Genomic DNA, 16,793 nt, shown 5'->3' with positions numbered 1-16,793 from the left:
CAAAACCCATAGAATGCATAATACCAAGAGTGAACCCTAATGTAAACTATGAACTCTGGGTGATGATGTGTCAATGTAGGTACATCAGCTATAACAAATGTATCATCTGGTGGGTGATACTCGTAAGGGGGGAGGAGCTATGCATATATGGGGATATGGGAAATATCTGTACTTTTCATTCAATTTTGCTGTGAACTTAGAACTGTTCTAAAAACTAAAATCTTAAAAAAAAATAAAAATAAAAACTAAAATCTTTTTTTTAAAGATTTATTTATTTGGGGGGAGGGGCAGAAGGAGAGGCAGTGAGCTATTTATTTTTAAAGATTTTATTTATTTATTCATGAGAGACACAGAGAGAAGTTAGAGACATAGGCAGAGGGAAAAGCAGGCTCCCCTTGGGGAGCTTATGGGGGACTTGATCCCAAGACCCCAGGATCACGACCTGAGCTGAAGGCAGACTCTCAACTACTGAGCCACCCAGGTCCCCTGAGGCAGTGATTCTTAAGCAGATTCTGCCCTGAGCACAGACTCTGAGGTCATGACCTGAGCTGAAACCAAGAGTTGGACACAACCAACTGTGCCACCCAGGTGCCCCTCAAAATAGTCTTTTACAAAAAAGTAGAAGTACCCACTAAGATGTTAACAGCATTATTTATAATAGGGGACAAACAGAAACAATGATTATGTCTAAAATTAGGCAGTTAATTCTGACAATCAGCTTATACAATAATATGCATTGTTAAGAGAGTATTTAATGATATGGCAAAAAAATTTAATTATATTAGATGAAAAAATCAAGTTATAAAATAGCATGAATAATTAATACTTTTATTTTCTGAAATATGCAGTGAAATAAAAGGGAAGAAAGAAAGCAAAAATTTTAGTGTTATCTTTACAAGGTATTAATAATGGGTAATGTTTATTTTCTATTTACTTTTTAATTAAAAAAATGATATATTATGTTCATGTTTAAAAACATGATTATGGAAATTAAGTAGCTCAGTAGATACTAGTGAAGTAGATACTGTCATCCTTAAGAAGGGATCTTTTTTTGTTATTGGCTGAGCAAAAAGTACAATACCTATTCCTATGTATTAGGGGGTTGGTAAATGCTTGAATAGATCAACAGAATGAATAATGGCCTCAAAATATTTCAACACATAAGTTCACTACTGCTATTTATTCTACTAGTTATTCTTACCTAAAGAACATCCAAATATTCTCTGGTAATTAAGCACAGTAAGTTACTACCCTTGGGTGAGCAACACTTGAATTGAACACTATGTGAGAGTGCCCTCTGGTGGTTTCACTGACAGTGCTTTTCATCAATGAGGTGTGCAGTTAATCCACCTCACCAATGGACACACAAGAACTGGGTAGTAAAAACAAAAAACAAACAAAACACTTAGGGTAGTGAATTTTTCATGAAGCTAAATTAATTCTATTTAAAGGGGCCATTCCACCTTTTATGTAGTTTTTAAATTTCATGGAAAAAGAAACAAATAAGTGGACATTTAATAAAATGTTAGTGATGGTACATAGTTATTACCCCTAAGGTTGCAGGGAATGGAAGAAGCAGAAAAGAGGTCATGGTGGTGATGGAATATGTACTTATTTAGCAAAATTAAATAATAGTAATCCATGAAAACCAAATTCCAGCAACTACAGTATTCATCTGTATTTCCAGTAGAATAAGATTGAAGTCAAATTCGTCAAAGCATTGACATGTAGATGTGTGGTTCGGGAATCTTAGAGTTGAACAATTTCTATTTAGTACATCCTTGAACTTAGAAAAAATTTCTTATTTAATTAATTAAATTATTTTTTTTCTTCCTTTTAAAATGTGGCATATCTCAATTTTTGTAAAAATTTGGGTGTAATTCAACCTAAAAAAAATTTTAACCATTTTTCAGTGTCATTAAACATAGTTGGTAAATATTTGATTAAGTTCTACAACTTGTTTTGCTTTAATCTTTCCCCCAAAATTAATGTATTAATGAAAAAAGTAAGCTACTTAAAAACATTTCCTTTTGGTATCAGAAGGTGGCCATTATGATTTTCTTTACACTTTCCTATTTATATTCCTTACATTTACTAAATACTTAAAACTTCAGCTAGAGTGCCTTTATTAAAAGAACTAGATTAGGTACACCTGGGTGGCTCAGGGGTTGAACATCTGCCTTTGGCTCAGGGTGTGATCCCGGAGTCCCGGGATTGAGTCTCATGTCGGGCTTCCTGCATGGAGCCTGCTTCTCCCTCTGCCTGTCTCTGCCTCTGTGTCTCTCATTCATTCATTCATTCATTCATAAATAAATAACTAGATTAAACAGACTTTAAATGAAATGAAAACTTCATTTCAATAAATTTCATTCAATTTCACTTCACTGAAGTAATTTTTCCCATCAAATTTTTAAATAACACAAATATTTTACAATTTTGAATAAAGCACTTTTCTTCTTAAAAGATTCTTTACTTCCTAAATTGAAATCACAGGGGCATTTAGGATCACATATAAGGTGGTAGTGACAATCAACAACAGAATAATCTATTAACATTGATTTATAATACTAATTTAGGGATATTAACATTTTAACCCAGAGCAGCATGTGTTCTGAAGCTAGTAGAACTTTTTAAATGACCAGGAAAAAAATATCAAAACAAATTATATTCTTACATTCTTGGGTGAGGAAAATACCCTTTTGCCACAATAATGCACTGTAAAAAAGCTCTGGGGCCAGACCATTTGGATTCTGGCTCTCCCACTTGCTAAGTAGGTAGGATTCAAGTCACTTGGCTTTACCTGTAAAATGGGGACGATGCTCTTCCTTTAAAGGATTATTGTGAGGGACACCTGGGTGGCTCAGTGGTTTAGTGCCTGCCTTCCGCCCGTGGCGTGATCCTGGAGTCCCGGGATCGAGTCCCACATCGGGCTCCCTGCATGGAGCCGCTTCTCCCTCTGCCTATGTCTCTCAGGAATAAACAAAATCTTAAAAAAATAAAGGATTATTGTGAGAATTTAATAATGATGTATATAAAGGACTTCGCAGACAGTAGATCTAATTAAAATGTAATAACAGTTGACCCTTGAACAAGGGGGTTAGGGATACCAACCCCCCATGCAGTAAAAAATCCATGTATGACTTTGACTTCCCAAAAAATTAACTTATGTCCTACTCTTGACTGGTAGCCTTACTGATTAACATAGTCAATTAACATATTATCTTACATTGTATTCTTACAATAAAGCTAGAGAAAAGAAAATGTTACTAAGAAAATCATAAGAAAGAGGAGTGCCTGGATGGCTCAGTAGATGAAGCGTCTGCCTTTGGCTCAGGTCATGACCCTAAGGTCCTGAGATGGACTTTCTGCTTAGCAAGGAACCTGCTTCTCCTTCTCCCTCTGCCATTCCCCCTGCCTGTGTTCTCTGTTTATGTCAAATAAATAAATAAAATCTTAAAGAAAGAAAAATCTTAAGAAAGAGAAAATACAACTACAGTACTGGACTTTATATTTATTTATTTATTCATTTATTCATTTATGAAAAAATCTGTGTATAGGTGGACCCACATAATTCAAACTCATGTTGTTCAAGAGTCAACAGTAATTTAGTAATTTCCTAGAAGCCACAACAAAGAATTGTAACATTTATTTTCTGGGTGGCCTTCATGCGTTTCTTTTCAAAAGCTATTTGAAAATCTCCTTGAGAAGGAGAACCATGCACATTTCTATTAATCATATTTATACTACTAACAATATATGACTGATTATGTATAAATACTTAATCACACTAGACACATAAAAATAAATGGTAGACCTTAATATCTCAAAAGCAAAGATGAAATAGGTTTCTGTAAATAAGAATGTCAAATCCACAATTCCCTATTATATATAAAGAAATACACATTCTAACATATGAAAAGACATTTTATTATTATTTTGCTATATAACATATTAGTGAAAATACTCAATTGCGTTTCTCAAATGGCAAATGAGACACAAGATAACATCTTTTTGATTCCTGAAAACCTCAGTATCATCTGTCTTTTGGAGGATCCAGTTTCCTACGACGTCTATGATACCTTGAAAAGAAGAAAATATTTAAGATATTATTTTAGTAAATGCGTTTCTAAAAAAAGTATCAAATTTCTGTGATTAGTTTGTTGTTCATTAGTACTCAGTGAAATAAAAGAAACCTAATATATGTGTGTGTGTGTGTGTATGCTGCTAGATATATCCAAGATAAATATTTAAATATTTCTTAGTAAGAAGCCACATTTCCCGACTGTGAAAATTGTTTTCTACTAAATAAGCATTTTGGAAAATTTTTTTTTTTTTTTGCCACTCTTGAGGTCAATTTCAATATACTAACCTGGATAATTGATCTTTAATTAAAACTAATAATTGTCTTGGGGCGCCCAGATGGCTAAGTCAGTTAAGCATCTGCCTTTGGCTTAAGTCAAGATCTCAAGGTCCTGGAATCAAGACCAGCAACAGGCTCCCAGCTCAGCGAGGAGATGGCTTTTCCCTCTCCCTCTGCCCCTGCTCCTGGCTTGTGCTCACTCTCTCTCTCTCTCTCAAATAAATAAAAAATAAAACTTAAAAAAAAAAAAAAACTAATAATTGTCTTTATAGTAAAGAAAGAGCACATCATAAATATGCTGAACATGCTTTATTAAAGTTTTATTTATAAGGGGATATTTTCCCCTAAATGGAGGTTTTGTAAGCTGCCAAATCATGTTTTAATATATAACAGGATACAACTAATATGTTTACAGAAAAATGTATGTCACAAAAAGTGGAACAAATGCAAATTAAAACAGTGAGAGAATTTTGTTTTTGCAATCACAAATTTTTTAAAAATCATAAATGCCCAACCCAAGCACAGGTATGATGAAATAAACATCAGACCCAACTAAAGTATTAACTAGTACAATACTTATGAAAAGTAGTATAGCAATATATATCAAAAAATATTTTTAAAGCCAAAGCTTTTGATCTAGTAATTCTTCTGGAAATCTATTCTAAACTATATAGAGAAATAGTTAAAATATTAACTATCTTACTACTAAAATATTAAACATTAATTGGGGAGGGGGAGATACAGGATGTAAATGTATATATACAGTAAAAATATACAAATAAAACTTATGACAGATATAAAAAGAGAAATAAAACGCATTGTTAGCAATCACTGACTTTGAGTGATTTACCAGGGAGGATTTTTCTTTTTTGGTTCTTTGCATTTCCTTATTTTCTTTATTGATTTAAGAGAATTTCTACACAGAGTACACATGTTTATTGTGATGACTTCTCTTCAAAAATTCCCGTAAGGCCAGATTTTGGCAAGTTGGTCTGAGTTTTTACTTTTTTTGCTAATGTGGAAATTCAATGTAAGGATTTCTATACGATAAATGGTAACACACACATACCTCATGCTATTTACTTGTGATTAAGATACTGAAAGCATTCTTTTTTGCTTATCTTATGGTTTTATAAGGCAACTCTCCTACACATTGTTTTTTGATACTGATTTTTTGAAAATTGGCAAAACAGTAAATAACTTAAAAAAATGAAGTACATCTATATACAATAACACAAAACATTAACTTGTAGAATAATACATATAGCATAATATAATTTACATAAACTTTTCTACCTCTACTTATACTGGCATAAAAAAAATTATAGAAAATTACCATTTTCTTAAGGGTTCCAGTTATGTGCCAGATCATCAAAGTCTTATTAGTGTAACCTTGAAACGTGCTCTCGCAGCTAGTCACCAGAATAGGGGCTCGCGAAGTCACACTATCTTCGCATGAATTTCAATATCTGCATGAATTATCATGCATGAATTTCAATATCATGCATGAATTTCAGTATCTGCTATAATCAATCACTAGCCAGAAGCAAACACCTTAATTATATGGTACCCTTATAACTTATCATCAGACTCAGACCCTTGAGATAATTAAAACCCCACCCTATTAATAATTAAGAGAAGAGTTAAACTGAGACTATTCCTGGAATCCAAAACACATAGTTACTTACCCTTCTTAAATTACACAATGACTCAATGATATCTGAAATATTTGTCCACAGTTCTTAATCCAAAGCAGAACTTTATCTCCTGTCACACTGCAGCTATCCAGCTGGATAGTCAATCTCTTTCCTACTGATGGGAGTAACTAATTTTTGTGGCCCCCGGGAAAAACAAGTAGTTATTTAAATAAAATAGTACTGCTGTTCATACATTTATAGCATTGTTACATTTCAAGAAGTTTAAAATTATTTTCCAAATCTTTCCATCCAGGCTTCTTTCAGTCCTTCCATCCTTATTTTCTTCAATATAACTTTACACCTAGTAGAGCTATGTTAGCTTAACACCTTCTTTTTTAAGAGGTATAATGAGAATCACATCATTTACCCATTCACTTATTAATTTGTAGATGTGTGAGCATCTACTATGTGCCAGGGACTACTTCTAAGTGCTAAGAATTCTTACATTTCAGTGTAGGAGAGAGGAAAACCAGTAAGTTGACCAGGGACGACTTCAGGGAATAAAAACCCAAAGGAAGTGAGAAAACTAGCTTTGCTGATACTAGTAGGAAGAGAATTCTATGTAGAGTGAACAGCAATATAAGGGCTTTAAAAGAAAGGAATGTTCATGGAACAGCCAAAAGGCCATGTGGCTGGAACAGAGTGAACTAAGAGGAGAATGATAGGAAATGAGAGTGGAGAGGTAACAGAGGATCAGACCACACAGGTTCTTGTAGGTAACAGTTATGGCCTTTAGCTTTTTTGAGTAAGATGGGAAACCACTGGAAGGTTTTCAACAGAAAAATTATAAGAACTGAGGGAAGTTTTTAACAGTATTACTTTGGTAATATGCTAAGAACAAACTGTAGAGAAGTAAAGCAGAAGCTGGGAGACCAGTTAGGAAGTGACTTCAATAAACCAAGGCAAAAGATGGTGGCATGGACCAGGATGGTGGCAAAAGGAATAGTGATAAATGGTCAAATGTGGATACATTCTGGGAGACAGAGCTAATAGGATTTGCTGATAGACCAGATGTTGGGTGTGAGAAATGAATTAAGAATGGCACCAAGGTTTCTGGCTCAAGCCACTAGAAGACTGGAGCTAGCATTAACTGAGATAGGGAAGGCGCCAGGAGAATCTTGTTTGTGTGAGACCTTCAGGAGACAATATTAAGTCAGGGATGCCCATAAGACGTGTCATGTAAGTAGCTGGATAGATATACAGGTCTGGAGGTCAGGGGACAGGTCTTGACCAGAGATAGGATTGGGAGCCATCAGCACGTGAAAGGTATATAAAACCATGAGACTGGATGAGGGCACTGTCCTAGAAAATGAGAAAGGAAAGAGGAGAACTGCTCCTTGGGCACTCCAAAATTTAGAGGTAAAAGAGATGAAAAGGAATCAGTAGGAGAAACCAAGATAGTATATGAACTTTGGATACATAAAAAGAGTTTCAATTAAGTTATTATGGTTTAATTAATGAGAAAAGTACCAGAAAACTCAGACACAACCATCAGGGACTGTTATATTGCTAAAATGACGTGTTCTGGAAAAAATTATAATGGAAGGAAAGCATCATTACTTTGATTTTTTTCATGCCAACTGAGGAAGACTGAAGAAAGGAAAAACAGCTTGTACACAAAGGCTCACAACTAAGGGCATGACATACTTGCTTCCTGAGTGCTGGCGACTCTAAAGGCCAATGGGAGAAACCTCAGGGGCTGCTGCGGAGGGCAGAACAACTCAGAATCATGTCCTTAACAACTATTTACAAAAGGGCTATCTAACACAAATTGTTGTTGTCAATATGAAAAAAAAAAAATGGATTCGCGTAAGGGGTACATTTTGAAAAATATATTCAAAGCCCCATGACTTCAGTAAATATAACATCATGGCTAAGCTAATTTGTTTTCGTACCTGCAATATCATCAAACAGGAAGAAGCAGGAACTGCATGGTTACATAGGTCATCTTTTGAAATTAACCTCTGCATAACTGAATGTAAAAATAGTCATTCAGGCAAAGGCAGAAGATAAGGAACTAAAAGTTAAATTTAACCCCAAATCCAATGTCCTGAGTTTCCTCATCACCACTTTTCACACTAAAACTTCAACACAGCCCTAGCACCCACTCTCACAAAGCCCAAATCTAAGACTCTTTGAATTGCCATCCCAAAGTAACTAAGATTGAGAGGATTAGGAAAAGGCAAAAAGCAATTCATAAATAGTAATAATATTAACTTTAGATTCCCAGACTTGACCTAATCAAATCATCAGTGTTTATTGGCCACTGGGCTATTTCAGCATCAGTTCTGTACAGTCATACTACTTATACTTCCAGCCCATCCACACTGGGTGAGGTTGATAATTAAATGCATGGTTCAGGACTGAATGAAGTGAGGAAACACCTTTGTATCATAAAAACTTTACTGACCTTGATTAAGAATTTGATAATAAAGAACATCTTACTCTACCTGAGACCTTCCTAAATAAAAATGAAATTGAATAAAGTCACATAATTTGATAGCTAAACTCTAGGATAAAACTTCTAAGAATTACTGAGAAATTCATCAGTGACCATCCCAATAAAGTACATTTCAAAGAAAAACTGAACACCTTCAAGAACCTGTAAAGACAATTAGGTAAGATAGTATTTCATGGGATGCCTGGGTGGCTCAGTGGTTAAGCATCTGCCTTTGGCTCAGGGTGTGATCCCAGAGTTCCAGGATTGAGTCTCCCATTGGGCTCCCTGCATGGAGCCTGCTTCTCCCTCTGCCTATGTCTCTGCCTCTCTCTTTCTCTGTGTCTCTCATGAACTAAATAAATAAAATCTTTAAAAACAATAATAATAATTAGGTAAGATAATATTTCATCAGACAGCAACTGAGCACCCACACACTGTATCAGAGATCATGTGGAAAACTACAGAACAAAAGATGCAATCCTGATGATAAGAGAATAATCTAGAGTGGTAGATATAAACAAAAAATTACACACAAATATAAGTATAACATTAACAGATATCTAGCCACCTATAGTTACATATGGTTGGGCTAAGAGAAATAATAGCTATTCAAAATGACTATAATCAAATTAAATTTAAAGAAGAAAGTAAGCTAAAAGCAAATGGCCGAAGAATGAAAGCACTGAAAATCAAAGGAAACAGCATTTAAGATGGCTTGGTACTAAAATGAAAAGTCAAATTGGACAAAAAAGCAAAATCCAATTATATTCTACTTGTAAGAAACCCACTGAAATATAAAGACACCGATAGGTTAAAAGTAAAAAACAGAAATAGAAAGATCATGTAAACACCAATCAAGGGTGGGAGTGAATGGGTGACGGGCACTGGGGGTTATTCTGTATGTTAGTAAATTGAACACCAATAAAAAATAAATTAAAAAAAAAAAAGAAAACACCAATCAAAAGAAGGCTAGATAGGCTCTAGTAGTACTAGACAAATTATATTTCAGAAAAAGAGATATTAGCAGCAATAACAATAAGACTTCAATAAAGATAAAGGTGTCAATTCATCAAGAAAATATAACGATAATATGGGATCCCTGGGTGGCGCAGCGGTTTGGCGCCTGCTTTCAGCCCAGGGCGTCCTGGAGACCCAGGATCGAATCCCACATCGGGCTCCCGGTGCATGGAGCCTGCTTCTCCCTCTGCCTATGTCTCTGCCTCTCTCTCTCTCTGTGACTATCATAAATAAATAAAAATTAAAAAAAAAAATTAAAAAAAAAAATAAACTGGATCGTGCAGTAGGTGGCTTTAAAAAAAAAAGGAAATATAACGATAATAAATATATGTACAACTATCAATAGAACTTCAAAATTTATGAACACAGAATTAGGACGAGAAATAGAAAAATCCATTAAGTATAAAATATAGACTTCAATGTTCCTCTAATAATAATTGATTAAACAGAAAATTAGTGAGGGTCTAGAAAACTTAAACAAGTAGACCTAATTCATATTTTTAGAACACTACCATCAATAATAGCAGAATATACACCTATTTTCCAACTGTATATGAAATATTCATCAAGAAAGACCATAATCAGGATGCCTGGCTGGCTCAGTGGTTGAGCATAATATCTACACCCAACATGGGGCTTGAACTCACAACCTTGAGATCAAGAGTCTTAGGCTCCTATTGACTGAGCCAGCCAGGCACCTCTGAATCTTAATCAATTTAAAGACTGAAATCCTACAAAGTATGCTTTGTGATTATAACAGAATTAAGCCGAAATCAGTACAGAAAGGTATCTGAAAATTTTTTTAGATATTTAGAAATTAACTCACTGCTAAGTAATCCATAGGTAAAAGAAGAAATCACAAGGGAAATCAGAAAACATTTTGAACTGAATGGAAGTGAAAACATCAAAATCTGTGGGATGCAGCTAAAGCAGTACTTAAGGGGGAATTTATAACATTAAAAACTAAAAAGGAGACAAGTTTTTAAACAATAAGCCTTAAACTAGAAAAGGAACAAATTAAAGCCCAAGTAAGCAGAAGGAAGGAAATAACAAGGAACAAAAATAGAAAACTGTGGTGCCTGGGTGGCTCAGTTGGTTATGCATCCAAGTCTTGATCAGCTCAGGTCTTGATCTCAGCATTGTGAGTTCAAAGCCTCAGTGTACAGCCTACTTAAAATAATAATAAAAACAGAAAAACAACAGAATCAGTTAAACCAAAATTGGTTCTTAAAAAATATCAACAAAATAACACCAGAAATAAGAGAGATGATACGGCTACAGATTATGAAAATACTTAAAGGATAATTAAGGAATATTACAAACTATGTACAAATAAATGCAACAATTTAGGTAAAATGGGTAAATCCTTGAAGGGATTTGATACAAAGTATCAAAGCTCCCTCAAGAAGACATAAATTGAATAGTCCTAACTATTGAATACAAAAGTTGAATTTGCAGTTAAAAATCTTTCCACAAAGAAAATTTCAGACCCAGATGGCTTTCACTGGTAAATTCCAATATTAAGAAGCAATATCCAGGGCAGCCCAGGTGGCTCAGTGGTTTAGCACCGCCTTCAGCCCAGGGCCTGATCCTGGAGACCCGGGATTGAGTCCCACATCAGGCTCCCTGCATGGAGCCTGCTTCTCTCTCTGCCTGTGTCTCTGCCTCTCTCTCTCTGTGTTTCTCATGAATAAATAAGGTCTTTAGAAAAAAAAAGAAGTAATATCCATTCTACACATACTCTTTCCGAAAACTGAAGAGAAGGAAATAGTACCAAATCTACTCTATGTTGCAAGCTTTACTCTGAAACCAAAACCAGACAAAGATATTATAAACCTATAGACTAATGCCCATAATAAAGATGTAAAAATTCTACAACAAAATTTAAGCAATTAAATCCAAACAACACACACACACAAAATAATATATCGTGACCAAGTGAAGTTTAGCCCAGGAACAAAAGGTTGGTACAACATTTGAAGTCATTCAATAATTAACCACATGACTAAATAAGAAAAACCATATGATCATTTTAATGAATACAGAAAAAAGCATCTAACAAAATTCAACATCCATTCATGATAAAAACTCTTCACACCAGGAATAGAGGGATTTTTCAACCTGAGAAAGGGCATCTATAAAAAGACCCACATAGAAACATCACTTTTTTTTTTTTTTTTTAAGATTTTATTTATTTATTCACTAGAGACACAGAGGCAGAGAGAGAAGCAGGCTCCATGCTGGGAGCCTGACGCAGGATTCGATCCCGGGTCTCCAGGATCACACCCCGGGCTCAAGGCAGCGCTAAACTGCTGAGCCACCCAGGCTGTCCAGAAGTATCACTCTTAATGTTTAAAGACTCACTGCTTTCCCTCACTAAAACTGGGGAAAAAAGCAACGATGTCCATTCTCAACACTGTTATGCAACATTGTACTTAAGACTCTAAGCTGTGCAATAAAGCAAAAAATAAAAAGCATACAGATATAAATGAGGTAAAATTGTCTTTACTCAATGACACCATGATCATCTATATAGAAAATACTAAGGAATATATTTAAAAAGCTACTCTCAAGATCACAGGAAACACCACCAATAAACAAAAATCAATCATATTTCTACAACAAATAAAATTGTATTACAAACAACAAATCTTTGGAAACTGAAATTAAAAACCTAATACTATTTATAATAGCATAAAATTATGAAATATTTCAAATAAGTGTAACAAAAATGTAAAATGTATTCATATACTGCAAATTATATAAAACACAACACGAAAACATTTTTTTAAGATTTTATTTCTTCATTCATAAAAGAAAAGACACAGAGAGAGGCAGACACATAGGCAGAGGAAGAAGCAGGCTTCCCATGGAGCCTGATGCAGGACTCAATCCCAGGACCCCTGGATCACAACCTGAGCCAAAGGTAGACGCTCAACCACTGAGCCACCCAGGTACCCCAAGTGAAAAAATTTTTAAAGACTTAAATAAATGGAGAAATAGAACATTTTAGTGGACAGAAAGATTTGATACCATTTTAAGACATCAATTCTGAAACTGATCTAGAGACTGAATGTAATCTCCTTCAAATCCCAGCAGGAAAAAAAAAAAAAAAAAAAAAAAAAAAAAAAAAAAAAAAAAAACAAATCCCAGCAGGCTTTTTATAGAAACTGATAAGCTGATTCTAAAATTTATAAAGAAATGTAAAAGACCTAAGATTGCTGAGACAGCATTGAAAAAAACAAAAATTAGAGGACTTTACCTGATTTCAAGACTTAGGTAAAGCTATTTAGCCAAAACAGAATGGTATGGCAAAGACAGACAATGGAACAAAATAGAGTTCAGGATCACATATATGTTCAACTGAGTTTCAACAAAGTTCGTAGGGGAATTGAACAGTAAAAGATAATATAATCAACTAGTGGTGTTGGAATAACTGGATTTATATGTGCCAAAAAAAGGAACCTCAACTTAGGACTCACCGTGTATAAAAATTAACTGTAAATGGATTATAGACATACATGTTAGAGCTTAAATTATAAAACTTCTAGAAGAAAACAGAAGAAAGTCTTACTGACCTTAGGTCAGGCAAAAGGTGTTTTTTTTTTTTTTTTTAAAGATTTTATTTATTTATTCATCAGAGACACACAGAGAGAGAGAGAGAAAGAGAGAGAGAGAGAGAGAGGCAGAGACATAGGCAGAGGGAGAAGCAGGTTCTGTGCAGGGAGCCCGATGTGGGATTCAATCCCGGGTCTCCACACCCTGGGCTGAAGGCGGCGCTAAACCGCTGAGCCACCAGGGCTGCCCAGGCAAAGGTTTCTTAAGTAGAATGTAAAAAGCCTGAACTAAAAGGAAATATTTGTAAATTGGACTTAATGAAAATTATAAAAAATTTTTATCTTCAAAAGACACTATTAAAGAAATGGGGCAGCCTGGGTGGCTCAGCAGTTTAGTACCTGCCTTCAGCCCAGGGCGTGATCCTGGAGACCCAGGATCGAGTCCCACGTCAGGCTCCCTACGTGGAGCCTGCTTCTCTCTCTGCCTGTGTCTCTGTCTCTCTCTCTCATGAATAAATAAATAAAATCTTTAAAAATAAATAAATAAATAAATAATAGAAATGGAAAAGCAAGGTACAGAGAGAAAATATTTGCAAGACATATATCTCACAAAGGACTCTGATCTACAAGTTTACACTAATAAAACAATGAACCTGCTTTTTAAAAATAGTCAAAAGCTTTTTACAGATATTTCACCAAAAAAACAAAAACAAAACCAAAAAAACCTCCCAAATGTATAAAGGCCAATAACTACATGAAAAGATGCTCAAGGGCAGCCCGGGTGACTCCGCGGTTAGCGCCACCTTCAGCCTAGGGCCTGATCCTGGAGACCTGGGATCGAGTCCCACGTCAGGCTCCTGCATGCAGCCTGCTTCTCCCTCTGCCTGTGTCTCTGCCTCTGCCTCTGTGTGTGTGTGTGTGTGTGTGCCTCTCTCTCTCTCTCATGAATAAATAAATAAAATCTTTAAAAAAAAAAAGATGTTCAAAATCATTAGCATAAATTTAAACCACAATGAAATACTACTATTCCCCCAACAGAATGATTAAAGTTAAAAGAACTAATAACAAGTGTTGGGAAGGATGTGGAGCAAATGAAACTGTGACACACTGCTGGTGGGAATGAAAAAGCATTCAGCCACTTTGACAGTTTCTTATGAATTTAAACATGTCCTTATCATATGACCAACTAATCCTACCCCTAGGTATTTACCGAAGAGAAATGAAAATATGTCAATGATGATTCGTACTTGAGTATTTATGCAGCTTTAGTCATAACAGCCCCACACGGGAAAGATTCAAAATGTCCATCAGCTGGTGAACAGATAAACAAATTGTGGTCTACCCATACAAGAGAATATTATTCAGAAATAAAAAGGAATAAACTATTGGTCTACACAACAACAAAGATGAATCTCAAAAGCATTATACTAAGTGAAAGAAGCCAGACACAAAAGGCTACAGACTGTATAATTCCATTTACATAAAATTCTAGAAAGGGAAAAAACATGGAATTCTAGAAATTCATGAAGTTCTAAAAAGTGATAAGAAGGAAATCAATGACTGCCTAGGATGGGGATTAAAGGGGATGAAACTCACTGCAAAAGAGTATGAGAAAACTTTTCAAGTGATGAAACAGCCAATTGTGTATACATTTGTCAAAACTCATTACAGTATATACTTAAAACTGGTTAAAAAAAAAAAAAAAGGTAAATTTTTCGGTATGCAAATTATACCTCAGAAAAGATGCTTTGGGGCACCTGGGTGGCTCAGCAGTTTAGCGCCTGCCTTCCACCCACGGCGTGATTCTGGTTTAGCGCCTGCCTTTGATTCAGGTCCTTATCTCAGGGTCCTGGGATTGAGCCCTCCATCAGGCTCCCTACTCAGCAGGAAGCCTGCTTCTCCCTTTCCCTCTCCCTCTGTTCTCTCTCTCTCTCTCTCTCTCAAATAAATAAATAAAATCTTAAAAAAAAAAAGAGATGCTTCAAAAAGTGAGTTAAGAGAAAAACCATGAGTAGGAAACAATTATTAATAATTATCATTACCATATTATCATTATCTATATGCCAGGTCCTTAACTTACATGATTATATTTTATCTCAAAACCACCATGCAGAATTTACCCAAAGATATGAAAACACTAATTTGAAAAGATACGCACACCCCTATGTTTGCTGTAGCATTATTTATAATAACCAAAACAAAAAAACAACACAGGTGTCCACTGATAGATGAAGATGTGGCACATATGTGTGTGTGTATATATATTTTCCCCCGATACTACTCAACCATAAAAAAGAATGAAATGTTGCCATTTGCAACAACATGGATAGCTCTAGAGGATATACACTGCTAAGTGAAATAATCAGAGAAAGACAAATACCATAGATTTCACTCATGTGGATTTTAAGGAAAAAAACAAATGAACAAAGAAAAAGAGACAAACAAAAAACCAGACACTCAACTATAGAGAACAAATTGATGGTTACCAGAGGGGCGGTGGGTGGAGGGACAGGAGAAATAGGGAAAGAGGATTAAGAGTATACCTATTATAATAAGCACTGAGTAATGTATAAAATTGTTGAATCACTATATTATACACCTGAAACTAATATTATTAAACTAATATAATGCTGCATTAATTATACTGGAATTAATTAATCAATTTTTTTAAAGCCATCAGGCAAATTAGGCATTATTTCTTTGCATTTTTTTTTTTAAGATTTTATTTATTTGAGACAGAGAGACAGAGAACACAAGCAGGGGGAGCTGCAGAGGGAGAAGCAGGAAGCTTGACGTGGGGCTTGATCCTAGGACCCTGGGACCATGATCCAGGCTTAAAGCAGCCACCCAACTGACTGAGCCACCCAGGCACCCCAGGCATTATTATTTCTTTTTATAAAAGTCTAAAGATAACATGTATGATTTTAAGACTCTCTAATGGTCTTCTTGCCTTTTCTGCAAATTTTCTTTAATAAATAGCAAGATTCAATAAATAGCTAGTAACTAGGAGACAGAAGATTTGAGTAAGCCCAGACCCCTTTAAAACAAAAGTTGCACATTCAGAAAAGAGTTTTACTTTATTGGAGTTTAAAAAGCACAAAATTAAGTGTAATATAAGACAGATCTACTCATACAGGAGGAGTTTAGCAGTGTTTATCATATGGGGCACAGGGCATTGAATAAATATAAAGAAACTTTCTATTTCACATTTATTTTTTTTTAAAGATTTATTTATTCATGAGACAGAGAGAGAGAGGCAGAGACAAAGGCAGAGGGAGAAGCAGGCTCCATGAAGGGAGCCCGACATGGGACTCGATCCCGGGTTTCCAGGATCAGGCCCCAGGCTGAAGGCGGCGCTAAACCACTGAGCCACCCAGGCTGCCCCTCTATTTCACATTTAACTGCATTGTTTAAAAATATTTAAAACAGCATTTTGTATGTTAATAAAAACTTACTTAAAAAGATATTATATAATCCCAATTATTAAATTCAGAATGGGGGACGCTTGGGTGGCTCAGCGGTTGAGCATCTGCCTTCAGCTTAGGGCATGATCCCGGGTCCAGGGATCAAGTCCCACATCGAGATCTCTGCAAGGAGCCTGCTTTTCCCTCTATGTCTCTGCCTCTCTCTGTGTCTCTCATGAATAAATAAATAAAATCTGTCATAAATTAATTAATTCAGAATGGATCCCAGTTTTTTGATGTCATAACTTAAAAATTGTG

The 16,793-nt window shown here is 35.2% G+C and overlaps 1 protein-coding gene across 7 annotated transcripts in view; it reads right to left on the bottom strand.

Moving 5' to 3' along the window:
- Positions 1 to 3,903: 3,903 nt before the first annotated feature.
- The window catches only part of MRPL42 (mitochondrial ribosomal protein L42), a 31,247-nt gene continuing 18,357 nt past the window's right edge, over positions 3,904 to 16,793 (bottom strand). For all 7 annotated transcript variants that reach the window (XM_077845813.1, XM_077845816.1, XM_077845814.1 and 4 more), the window contains one exon: positions 3,904 to 4,079. In XM_077845813.1, the coding sequence (XP_077701939.1) occupies positions 4,034 to 4,079 (46 nt within the window). In that variant the 3' untranslated portion in view covers positions 3,904 to 4,033. The remainder of the gene's footprint in view (positions 4,080 to 16,793) is intronic.

This window comes from Canis aureus, chromosome 13 (assembly GCF_053574225.1).
Source record: "Canis aureus isolate CA01 chromosome 13, VMU_Caureus_v.1.0, whole genome shotgun sequence".
Taxonomy (NCBI): Eukaryota; Metazoa; Chordata; class Mammalia; order Carnivora; family Canidae; genus Canis; species Canis aureus.
This window is presented reverse-complemented; position numbering and strand designations above follow the sequence as displayed.